Raw genomic sequence first — 13,144 nt, forward strand, 5'->3', positions numbered from 1 at the left:
AAGGCTACAGGCGGGAGCTCACTGTTATGATTGTGCCTTGGAATACCACTCCTACAGGAGATGGACAAAAGGAAATCACCCAAAGATCTTGTATCCGCAGTTGAAACACCAGTAGAAAATGCTATTATTATTATTATTGGGTTGTTGTAGGTTTTTTTGGGCTATATGGCCATGTTCTAGAAGCATTCTCTTCTGACGTTTCACCTGCATCTATGGCAAGCATCCTCAGAGGTAGTGAGGTCTGTTGGAAGTAGGAAAAAGGGTTTATATCTCTGTGGAATAATGTCCAGGGTGGGACAAAGGACTCTTGTCTGCTGGAGCTAGGTGTGAATGTTTCAACTGACCACCTTGATTAGCATGAAAATGAACAAAATTTGGCTATCAGTATTAAAAAAAACTCAAAAATTACAACAGCACAACAGCAGAGAGGAAACAAACAAGGACATCTAATCACCTCTCAACAAAAGTTTGCCCCAGGCACTGCCAGGTCATCAAATGGCAATCGATCTCTGTCTTCTCCGAGAGAGAGAGAGAGAGGCAGCTGCAAACAGCAGCCCTGATTGCCACTAAATGGCTCAGCTGGGAGGTAACTGCTGCTGTGTGTGTACGGAGGAGCTGGGCTGTAATCTTCCCCATTATCCTGCTCAGCATTGCTCCCAAACCCTGTGTTTGAGGCAATTGTTTCCCCACAGAATCCTCAAAAGACCCCACAATGTGAGACAACATATCTCGAGGCCGTGACTGGATGGCTGTGTGCCAGCAGGTTGAGGGTGAATCCAGCAAAGACGGAGATCCTATGGCTGGGTCAACCGGGCAGTGGGGACATCCAGCTGCCTACCCTGGATGGTGAGGTGCTACGCCCGTCACCGTTGGTCAAGAGCCTGGGAGTCCTTTTGGACCCTCTGCTGACAATGGAGGCCCAGGTTTCCGCCGTGAGCAGAACCGCCTTCTTTCTTTCACCTGCGGCAGGCTAGACGGCTGGCCCCCTCCCTGTCCAGGGACAGGTTCAAGATAACTCTGTAGTCAAAAGGTCCAGTCCAGTGGTCAAACGCCGTGAATTTGGTAAACAAAGTACAGGGATCAAGAGTCTATACTGTAGACAAAGGCCAGTCCAAAGATCCAAGGTTCCAGGATTCCAAGGGTTCAAGAGACAGGCCAGGAAACCAAAAATCCACAAACCTGGGGGGAAACCAGCAGCATCTACCACCAAAATAGGACAAATACTTTTCTCCCAAAGATCAGTCCCAAGGCTCGCTCGTTATATCCAGAAACACCCAGCTGCAACCTCTCTCTTGCATACACCTCCACCCTTAATTGCTTTCACCCATGGACTCTTGCTTACAGAATACTTTAGAATGGTAGGCCTAGCATCACCAACTGCTAGGCCGACCACCACCAACTACCATCAACTACAGAACATGATACATGACAACAGGAAACATGGCGGAGGGACACCCTCTCTCTCTCTTACACACACACACATTTCTGCGCCTGCCTTGAATCCTGGAAGGGTTTCAGCTCAATTGCAAGGCTGCAGAGTCTTGGGGGGCAAAGCAACAGAGGACCACCAAACCCATAAGTACAAGAACGAAGAAGGGGACACAATCCGGTTAGAATTGCAGCAATGCTTCAAAGCGTTTAGCCTGTTGCTTTGCAAGGAGCGAGCCTCCCGCGGCCAGGGCCGAGGGGCCAACGAAGCCCTTGCCTTCAGGTGGAAACATCGGCTTTGTGAGTTTCGTCAAGCCAAGCAGACACGAAGCCCTCCTCTATCGGCGCTAATTAATCAGGAAGAGGCAATGACAACTCGGGGGCATTTCCTGTCAACTCGGCAGCCGCTGTGACGGCTAACGAGCCCCTTCATGCCTCCGAAGCCGCTGTTTTGCCTGCCGGATCGCATTCCGTCTGGGCCGCTGCACCGCGAACGCAGAGACCGTCCCCGAGGTGCCCTTTGCGTCCTTCCAGCATCAGGCCGAGGTGAGCGAGCGAGAAGCCGATCCGAAACCCAGTCGCCCACGAGAACTAACAGCACATGCCCCGAGGGAGAGGAAAGCCTCCGTAATTGTATTCTCGAAGGATTTCACGGCTGGAATCACTAGGGTGTTGTGTGGGTTCCGGGCTGTTTGGACGTGTTCTAGCAGCATTTTCTCCTGACGTTTCGCCACAGCCTCAGGCCCTTTCCTTTTCCCCCTCAGCCGCTTAAGCGGCTGAGGGGGAAAAAGAAGGGGCCTGAGGCTGTGGCGAAATGTCAGGAGAAAATGCTGCCTACACCCCCATTATTATGTTTACTTAGAATCACAGAATCATAGAATCAAAGAGTTGGAAGAGACCTCATGGGCCATCCAGTCCAACCCCTTGCCAAGAAGCAGGAATATTGCATTCAAATCACCCCTGACAGATGGCCATCCAGCCTCTGCTTAAAAGCTTCCAAAGAAGGAGCCTCCACCACACTGGAAGCTTTTAAGCAGAGGCTGGATGGCCATCTGTCAGGGGTGATTTGAATGCAATATTCCTGCTTCTTGGCAGAATGGGGTTGGACTGGATGGCCCATGAGGTCTCTTCCAACTCTTTGATTCTAAGTAAACATAATAATGGGGGTGTAGGCAGCATTTTCTCCTGACATTGCGCCACAGCCTCAACGGAGAGGAGGTTAATCACCCTAATTATATGCCCCCCCACCACCACCTCCACCACCACCCCCCACCACCACCCAACGGAGAGGAGGTTAATCACCCTAATTATATGCCCCCCCCCCACCACCACCTCCATTTGCATTTGCTCCTCAGGAAGAGGACCACTGGGGTGCCCCGGTTTGCGTCACAGCAATCAAGGTCTCAAGGAGAACAGCAGGAAGAGGAAGAGCATCCCAATCACACAGCCAGATCGAAAGGCAAAGGAGATGAACACCTGTGCTTTGGGGGGGGGGGGGGGGAGGACCAGGTGTGTGCGGAGCCGCAGCCCAGGGTCACCTCTGGGAGAAGGGATGGGGTCAAGTCGGTTTTCTGCACAGAAAGGATCTTTGAGAACATCGAGTTTGGCCTCCTAAACCGAACGGCCCAGTCTCTGCTCAAAGACCCACAAGAACAGCGTTTCTCAACCTGAGGGTCGCGACCCCCAGGAGGGTTGTGCAGCCATTTCTGAAGGGTCGCAAAAGCAGCCGTTGGGACTCCAACGCCAGGTCCGAGACCACCCCCGCTAGCTCAGTCAGGGAGTCTGTAGTGCAGCGAGGTGGACGGTACACTAACAGAATCCCTAATCTGTCCCAGTCACCCACCCTCAGGTGGACGCATTCAAAATTTGTTGACTGTGGGATCGGGGCCCTGGTCAGAAGAATGGAATCTCTATAGACCACTGCAACTCCGCCTCCCCGTGTTAAAACACATCATACACAATAACAAAATACACAATTGTTATCAATACATGATGCCTCGATAACAAAGCAAAATCCATTCTCGTAATCCTTGTGCCATTCCTATGTTCAATTATACCGTCTTCCTATGTTCACTTGCACTGATTAGCCAAACGCTTGCTCAAAGAGCCAGGTCTTGACCTTCCTCCGGAATGCCAGCAGTGAAGGGGCCTGTCTGATGTCTATAGGTAGGGCATTCCATAGCCGAGGGGCCACCACCGAGAAGGCCCTGTCTCTCGTCCCCGCCAACCATGCCTGTGACGCAGGCGGGACCGAGAGCAGGGCCTCCCCGGAAGATCTTAGTGTCCGCATCGGTTCATAGGTGGAGATGCGTTCGGAGAGGTAAGTGGGGCCGGAACCGTTTAGGGCTTTGTAGGCTAACGCCAGCACCTTGAATTGTGCCCGGTAGCAGATTGGCAGCCAGTGGAGCTGGTTCAGCAGAGGAGTGGTATGCTCCCTGAGTGCCGCTCCTGTTAGCAACCTGGCTGCCGAACGCTGGACCATCTGAAACTTCCAGGCAGTCTTCAAGGGCAGCCCCACGTATAGCGCATTGCAGTAATCTATGCGGGATGTGACCAGAGCGTGGACTACCGTGGCCAAGTCAGACTTCCCGAGGTACGGGTGCAGCTGGCGCATGAGCCTGAGCTGTGCAAATGCTCCCCTGGCCACCGCCGAGACCTGGGGCTCCAGGCTCAGCGATGAATCCAGGATCCCTCCCAAGCTGCGAACCTGCGTCTTCAGGGGGAGTGTGACCCCGTCCAACACAGGCTGTCACCCTATGCCCTGTTCGGCCTTGCGACTGACCAGGAGTACCTCTGTCTTGTCTGGATTCAGTTTCAATTTGTTCACCCTCATCCAGACCGTCACAGCGGCCAAGCACCGGTTCAGGACCTTGACAGCCTCCTTAGTAGTAGGTGGGAAGGAGTGACAGAGTTGGACATCATCTGCATACAGATAACACCGCAAATGTTTATGGGAGAAAGCAGGAGGAAAGGGAAAGAGGGCATTTCCAAAAGCGATCAGCAGAAGAGGGAATACGAAATAGCAATAATCCAAAAATGCCAAAGTACACAGAATCGGAATAACCAAAATCCACAGCAGTACTTCAAACATAAATCCATAAACAAGAACGGAAGAATTTTCCTAAGGCAAAACCCTCAAAGAAACCAAGGCATGAACCAGAACAGGAAACCTGAGAATACTTGAATCACGAACCTGAGACCAGAGACAGGAGAGCCACCCTAAACGGTTCTGGCCCAGCCTACTTATCCGAACGCATCTCTTCCTACGAACCCTACGAACCCTCCAGGAAGTTAAGATCATCTGGCTTCAATGGCTTCAAACTACAAGAGAGGAGATTCCATCTGAACATGAGGAAGAACTTCCTGGCTATGAGAGCCGTTCAGCAGTGGAACTCTCTGCCCCGGAGGGAGTGTGGTGGAGGCTCCTTCTTTGGAAGCTTTTAAGCAGAGGCTGGATGGCCATCTGTCAGGGGTGATTTGAATGCAATATTCCTGCTTCTTGGCAGAATGGGGTTGGGCTGGATGATGGCCCAGGAGGTCTCTTCCAACTCTAGGATTCTATGATTCTATCTGAGGAGGCCCTGCTCTCGATCCCAGGGCCTTCTCTGTGGTGGCCCCTCGGCTGTGGAACTCCCTGCCTAGGGATATTAGATCAGCCCCCTCCCTCCTAACCTTTCGTAAGAGAGTGAAAACCTGGCTCTTCGAGCAGGCATTCGGAACCCCGGAATAATCAAGCTTGAGATGGAGAATGACCCAGGAACGGCCAAGACGACGAAACGGATGAGGATTGGAATGAAAAGATAGAGCTCTTTTAAAATTGTTATTGTCTTTTTTGTCTAAATGCACTTAATTGTTTTTGCTGTTGTATTGTATTGATGGCATCGAATTGTGCCGATATGTAGACCGCCCTGAGTCGCCTGCGGGCTGATATGGGCGGGATATAAGTGATGTAAATAAAATAAATAAATAAATAAATAAATAATAATCTTTTATTTATACCCCGCTACCATCTCCTGAAGGACTCGGTGCGGCTTAAAAGAAGCCGAGCCCAAATACATCAGTAAAACACAACAACAACAATACAATACAATAAAAAAAATGTTGGCAACGTTGTCTCCTCCAGAAGGCCTGAAGCCAGTGCTCCTTAATTTGACCAAGTACCCATGAGATCGTGCCGAATGCACCTGGGCTTCAAGGTCTTCTCATGGATTCTTCCAGAGCGTCTAATTCGTTTATTTTCCATTCCTTCCGTTCTCAAGTCTAATCTCGCTTCTTGTGAAAACTCCCCATCAGCCAAAGGTCGTTTCCCAAGGGACGTAGTAGGTTCACTTTCCCCTGTTGCTTGGGAACGAGTACACGAATCCAAAAACATCAGCCTCATCTGGCTGCGATTCTCTTCTAACATTGACAGACTTGTCACTTTGCAACCCATCAAATCCCTTGTCCTCGGAAATGTCAGAAAAATCAGAAAACCCTCAGCCACTTGCTGCACTACAACAACAACAACAACACGGGGCTGCCATACTCGAGTCGCCTCAGGGCTGAGAGGGGCAGTATACAAGCATAGTAAATAAATAAATAAATAAATACTCCAAGGTCACTATTTAGTGCACTGTGTAGCAGTTCTTGGGAAAAGAAGGTCTTCCTAGGGTTGAGGTCTCTGGAGCTGCAGAAAACAGGCTCCCTCCACCCCACACACAATGCCTTTCCTTCATATGCTCAAGCAGAGGGATCCCATCCTCTTTTCTCAACCTTCTCTTCTCCAAGCTAACCATCCTGCGTTCCCTTAGCTGTCCCTCAGAGATTGGTGGTTTCCAGCCGTTTGACCATTTCAGTCACCCTTCTCTGGGCCCCTTCCATCTTGGCCACCTCCTTCTTGAATGGCTTTGCCCAGAACTGGACACAGAGTTATTATTCCGGGTGAAGAGTTCTGACTAAAGCAGAAGAGAGGCAGACTATGATTTCCTCAGTAAAGGCCTGAAGCCAGTGCTCCTTAATTTAAGCTAGACCAAGTACCCATGAGATCGTGCCGGACGCACCTGGGCTTTAAGATCTTCTTATGGATTCTTTCAGAGAGTCTAATTCGTTTATTTTTCACTCCTTCCGTTCTCAAGCCTAATCTCGCTTCTTGTGAAAACTCCCCATCAGCCAAAGGTTGTTTCCCAAGGGACCACTTTCCCCTGTTGCTTGGGAACGAGTACACGAATCCAAAAACATCGGCCTCATCTGCGATTCTCTTCTAACACTGACAGACTTGTCACTTTGCAACCCATCAAATCCCTTGTCCTCTGAAATGTCAGAAAAATCAGAAAACACTCAGCCACTTGCTGCACAACAACAACAACAACAACAACAACAACAACAACATGGGGCCACCATACTCCAAGGTCACTACTTAGTCCACTGTGCAGCATTTCTTGGGAAGAAAAGGTCTTCCTAAGATTGAGGTGCCCAAGTCTCTGGAGCTGCAGAAAACAGGCTCCCTCCACCCCACACACGACGCCTTTCCTTCACATGCTCAACCAGAGCGATCCCATCCCGCATCCAAGGTAACCCATCCAAGGTAACCATCCCACATTCCCTCAAGGTAATCCCGCATTCCCTCAGCCGCCCCTCAGATTGGTGGTTTCCAGACGTTTGACCATTTCAGTCACCCTTCTCTGGACCCCTTCCATCTTGGCCACCTCCTTCTTGAACGGCTTTGCCCAGAACTGGACACAGAGTTATTATTCCGGGTGAAGAGTTCTGACTAAAGCAGAAGAGAGGCAGACTATGATTTCCTCAGTAAAGGCCTGAAGCCAGTGCTCCTTAATTTAAGCTTGACCAAGTACCCATGAGATCGTGCCGAATGCACCTGGGCTTCGAGGTCTTCTCATGGATTCTTCCAGAGCGTCTAATTAGTTTATTTTCCACTCCTTCCGTTCTCAAGCCTAATCTCGCTTCTTGTGAAAACTCCCCATCAGCCAAAGGTCGTTTCCCAAGACACGTAGTAGGTTCACTTTCCCCTGTTGCTTGGGAACGAGTACACGAATCCAAAAACATCAGCCTCATCTGGCTGCGATTCTCTTCTAACACTGACAGACTTGTCACTTTGCAACCCATCAAATCCCTTGTCCTCGGAAATGTCAGAAAAATCAGAAAAACCCACAGCCACTTGCTGCACAACAACAACAACACTGGGCCGCCATACTCCAAGGTCGCTATTTAGTCCACTGTGCAGCATTTCTTGGGAAGAAAGGGTCTTCCTAAGATTGAGGTGCCCAAGTCTCTGGAGCTGCAGAAAACAGGCTCCCTCCACCACACACACGACGCCTTTCCTTCACATGCTCAAGCAGCGCGATCCCATCCTGCAACCAAGGTAACCCATCCAAGGTAACCATCCCACATTCCCTCAGCCGCCCCTCAGAGATTGGTGGTTTCCAGACGTTTGACCATTTCAGTCACCCTTCTCTGGACCCCTTCCATCTTGGCCACTTCTTTCTTGAATGGCTTTGCCCAGAACTGGACACAGAGTTATTATTCCAGGTGAACAGTTCTGACTAAAGCAGAAGAGAGGCAGACTATGATTTCCTGGGCAAAGGCACGATTCCCCTGCAAGAAGAGGCTTGTGGGGTTGCTTGACTTTGCATTTGGGATTTGGATTAATGGACCATGCACCGCCATGAAGCATGTGGGTTCCAGTGGGCCTCCCTCCCACACCTGGGCCAGGCCCACATTTACTCCAATCAGGGAATGCAGGGTTTTAGATCAGTCTCCTAAACACAACAGGTGAGGAACGACGACCCAAACGGTCCAATGACAGGTTCGTAAAGTAGAGCAAGCGGACAGTAAAGCAGCAAATCAATATCTTCAGCTGCATAACCGGCGGCAGTAGAGAACGGGCAGCTGGTGTGCTTCACCCTCAGAGTCTTCCGAGGTGGGGATTTGGGGGGGGGGAACCCCCCCCCCCCCAAATCCCCACCTCGGAAGACTCTGAGGGTGAAGCACACCAGCTGCCCGTTCTCTGCTGCCGCCTGCTACGCATCTGAGGATATTGATTTTCTGCTTTACCGTCCGACTGCTGCCACGCTGCATTTTAATCTAATTCCGAATGTCATTTTGATGGCTTTTAATACCGTTTGAATTTATTATCATGACTCGTATGATCAGCTCCCGCCCACCTTTTTATGACTTTGTTTTGATTCGGCTGTTTTCGTTTCAACGGCTTTATACACCCGCAGAAGAAGGACGGGAGAGGACGGGAAAGCAAGTGGCGGAAGCGTCAGAGGGGAGCGGGAGCCCGTCCTAAGGGGAGTACTCACAAGTCCCAAGTACTCACTTCCAGAGCATCTAATTAGTTTATTTTCCACTCCTTCCGTTCTCAAGCCTAATCTCGCTTCTTGTGAAAACTCCCCATCAGCCAAAGGTCGTTTCCCAAGGGACGTAGTAGGTTCACTTTCCCCTATTGCTCACGGGAGCCCGTCCTAAGGGGAGTACTCACAAGTGGAACTTCTCGTCCCAAATGGGGTTCAGGTTCCCGAAGATGGTCTTGGTCCTCTTCTTGGTCTTGCCCACCTGCACCGTCACGTAGGGGTCGCTGGAGCCCGTCTTGTCCTTGGCCTGCAAGCCCTGCGCACAGACCACTGCGGGCGAGAGGAGCCGCCCTTCAGCCCAAGGGAGGGGACGCCCACCGCCCCACCGCTGCCCCACCTCTGCTCATGGGCCCCCGCCCACCCCACTCCCACCCCAATGGGGCCCCTTGCTCCCTCACTCCCTCACTCACCGGTGATGGTGATCTTGGCCGACCACTTGGAGGTGCCGTCCAGGACGCTCTGCTTGACCGTCTTCATCTGCTGGGCGTGAGTGGCCTTGCTCTCGCTGAAGACGTCCCGGATCAGGTCAAAGATCTCCGGCTTGTTCCTCTCCCGGATCTTCATGCGGTCCTTCATGGCCATGATGATGTTCTGCGTGCGGTCCTCCGCCCCGTGCTTCGAGCTCTTCTCGGCCGCTCCTTCGGAAGACACAGAGAGGCGGTCAAGGAGGGCCCGGCCGGGGGCCACATTCCTACTGCGGGTGTGTTGGTGGGTGAAGAGGGCCCAGAACAGACTGGATCATGACCTGAGACTTCTAAGGAACCAACCACTGAATGGGAAACTGCCTGTCTTGACCTATGAAGCCCGACATGGCTCCGGCCCAGCTTACTTGTCCAAACGTGTCTCCCTCTACGTCCCACCTCGCAACTTAAGATCACTCTCTGCTCCGCCAGTTTCACAAATGCGTTTGGTGGGTATGAGAGACAGGGCTTTCTCGGTGGTGGCCCCCCGCCCGTGGAACTTGGCCAGGCAGTGGGCTCCAATCCCCTATCTCCTCTTTTCCCCATATAATTTGGCACAGAACCCAATGGGGGAGCCCCACGGTGGTGCTCTCACTGCCTTGCATTGGTTTAGCAGCCCTTCTTTCCTGGGGGGATGCTACCTGTCCTCATCCTCATCCTCATCGTTGTGGGCCAAAGCCCCGTGGCAACGGGAGGACTCCCTGCGCTCCAACGCAGGTGACACATCACTGGTCAGAATAGCCATGGATCAGCCTAGAAACTTTGCTCAAAAATCAACTCAAGCAACCAAGGGTCAGTGAGGACGGATCTTTAACTCTTATCCCAAAAAGGAACCATCCCCGACAGATAGCCATTCAGCCTCTGCTTAGAAACCTCCAGGGAAAGACGGACACGGCTCAGGGAAAGGAGGACGCTCCACAGACAAAAAGCTCTTATCTCAGGAAGTTCTTCCTGACAGCGAGTTGGACTTTCCTGTCGTGCTCTTCAAATCTGTGGCTCCCCCGTGCCCTGGTCTGCACAGCAGCAGGAAACAAGGTGCTCTGCGGGGAACGAAGGAGAAGGCCTTCTCTGTGGTGGCCCCTCAGATCTGGAACTCGCTCCCCAGGAAAATCAGGCAAGCTCCCACCCTTGGCAGTCTTTAGGAAGAGCTTGAAAACTTGGTTGTTTCCGTGTGCCTTCAATGACTGAATGAACAATAGTCCCTGACCTGACCAAACCCTGCAAAAATGCCCTCGGGAGCACTTTATTTTATGTGCTAGTGCAATTAATCCCTATTTTCGTCCCCCGAATCCCTGTCCAGATACATTACATTGCTCTCTTCCAAGCCTTGGGGCCTTTACACCACCCTCCCTCCTGTCCGACCTTCTTGACTTTGCCCAGAACTGGACACAGGATGATGATTCCAGGGGAGGAGGAGGCCTGGCCAAAGCAGAAGCGAGTGGAACTGGGACTGCCCTCAGCCTGGACACTGGGTGCCCTTGGGTGCTGCCTAGAACCGTCTTGGTTTTGTGAGCTGCTGTTGGCACTCAGTTTGTGTGTGACCCTGTGTGTGAACTTGAGCCTGAATCTCTGATTGTATTGCCTAATGTTGATGCCAATGTTGATGGGCCTAGTTTGGATAGTGAGGCTGAAGTGATCAATGAGGACGAGGCTCAAGATGGAGACATTTTGGGCAGTCAAAATCCTACAGGCTTTGATTTAGAGGCTTCAAGGGAAAAGCCAAGTTCTCATGAGAAAGAAAATTCACTCCATTTCCTCCCGGCCCAAACTTGCAAGATAACTTGACACCTGGTCGGGCCAATGATAACAGACGCAGTTTGGAGATAAGCCAGAGCCGCAGGGAGACACAATGTTTACGTAGGTCTGGGAGAATCCGACAACTGAAACCAAAGATTAGAGTTAGCCGGAATCAGTTTCTGAGATTTATGAGTGGCCGTGAGGGGGATTTCCTCAGACCAAGCATCGTTTAGTTCAAGTACAAAGCTCCAAGGTTTTCCAGTTTCCAGCACTCCAAGGGAATTTCTGGCTTCAAGTGAGATTTAGCAAGGGCTAATCTAATCATTTAGTTCTAATCAAAGTCCTGAGAGTGCCTTGGACTGCGAGAAGATCCAGCCAGTCCATCCTCCAGGAAAGAAAGCCCGACTGCTCACTGGAGGGAAGGAGACTAGAGACAAAGTTGAAGTCCTTTGGTCACATCATGAGGAGACAGGAAAGCCTAGAGAAGGGAATGATGCTGGGGAAAGGGGAAGGCAAAAGGAAGAGGGGCCGACCAAGGGCAAGATGGATGGATGGCATCCTTGAAGTGCCTGGATTCACCTTGAAGGAGATGGGGGTGGTGACGGCCAACAGGGAGCTCTGGCATGGGATGTTCCATGAGGTCATGCTGGGGAAAGTGGAAGGCAAAAGGAAGAGGGGCCGACCAAGGGCAAGGTGGATGGATGGCATCCTTGAAGTGCCTGGATTCACCTTGAAGGAGATGGGGGTGGTGACGGCCAACAGGGAGCTCTGGCATGGGATGTTCCATGAGGTCATGCTGGGGAAAGTGGAAGGCAAAAGGAAGAGGGGCCGACCAAGGGCAAGGTGGATGGATGGCATCCTTGAAGTGCCTGGATTCACCTTGAAGGAGATGGGGGTGGTGACGGCCAACAGGGAGCTCTGGCATGGGATGTTCCATGAGGTCATGCTGGGGAAAGTGGAAGGCAAAAGGAAGAGGGGCCGACCAAGGGCAAGGTGGATGGATGGCATCCTTGAAGTGCCTGGATTCACCTTGAAGGAGATGGGGGTGGTGACGGCCAACAGGGAGCTCTGGCATGGGATGTTCCATGAGGTCATGCTGGGGAAAGTGGAAGGCAAAAGGAAGAGGGGCCGACCAAGGGCAAGGTGGATGGATGGCATCCTTGAAGTGCCTGGATTCACCTTGAAGGAGATGGGGGTGGTGACGGCCAACAGGGAGCTCTGGCATGGGATGTTCCATGAGGTCATGCTGGGGAAAGTGGAAGGCAAAAGGAAGAGGGGCCGACCAAGGGCAAGGTGGATGGATGGCATCCTTGAAGTGCCTGGATTCACCTTGAAGGAGATGGGGGTGGTGACGGCCAACAGGGAGCTCTGGCATGGGATGTTCCATGAGGTCATGCTGGGGAAAGTGGAAGGCAAAAGGAAGAGGGGCCGACCAAGGGCAAGGTGGATGGATGGCATCCTTGAAGTGCCTGGATTCACCTTGAAGGAGATGGGGGTGGTGACGGCCAACAGGGAGCTCTGGCATGGGATGTTCCATGAGGTCATGCTGGGGAAAGTGGAAGGCAAAAGGAAGAGGGGCCGACCAAGGGCAAGGTGGATGGATGGCATCCTTGAAGTGCCTGGATTCACCTTGAAGGAGATGGGGGTGGTGACGGCCGACAGGGAGCTCTGGCATGGGATGTTCCATGAGGTCATGCTGGGGAAAGTGGAAGGCAAAAGGAAGAGGGGCCGACCAAGGGCAAGATGGATGGATGGCACCCTTGAAGGGACTGGACTGACCTTGAAGGAGCTGGGGGTGGTGACGGCCGACAGGGAGCTCTGGCATGGGCTGGTCCATGAGGTCACGAAGAGTCGGAGACGACTGAACGAATGAACAACAACAACAAATGTATTCATGGATTTCTATTGAGAGTTTTCTGGATTTTACTGCTTTGGATTTCCTGCAAGCTTTCTGGACATGGCTGTTTGCTGTTTCATTTTGACTTCTTTCCATTTGGACGTCTATCTTTGTTATATCCATCATTCAATAAAAAGGGATTGTATTTTTCCTAAACCAAGGTGTGGTGTATCAATGACAAGAGGGCCATGTTTCCTGAGCTGCCCCCCAAAAGAAGGGCTGCTTCTTGGAAGGCGAACCTGAGCCCAGTGGGGTGTGCAGCTTCCTGA

At 51.8% G+C, this 13,144-nt stretch overlaps 1 protein-coding gene across 1 annotated transcript in view; it reads right to left on the reverse strand.

The window, feature by feature from the left end:
* LOC132768096 (uncharacterized) overlaps positions 1 to 13,144 on the reverse strand; it is a 253,159-nt gene that overhangs the window by 81,719 nt on the left and 158,296 nt on the right. The window contains exons 22-23 of the mRNA XM_067464869.1: positions 9,191 to 9,418; positions 8,909 to 9,050 (exon numbers count right to left, since the gene is read on the reverse strand). Coding sequence (XP_067320970.1) covers positions 8,909 to 9,050; positions 9,191 to 9,418 — 370 coding nt within the window. The remainder of the gene's footprint in view (positions 1 to 8,908; positions 9,051 to 9,190; positions 9,419 to 13,144) is intronic.

The sequence above is a fragment of the Anolis sagrei genome, chromosome 2 (genome assembly GCF_037176765.1).
Source record: "Anolis sagrei isolate rAnoSag1 chromosome 2, rAnoSag1.mat, whole genome shotgun sequence".
In the NCBI taxonomy this organism is placed as follows: domain Eukaryota; kingdom Metazoa; phylum Chordata; class Lepidosauria; order Squamata; family Dactyloidae; genus Anolis; species Anolis sagrei.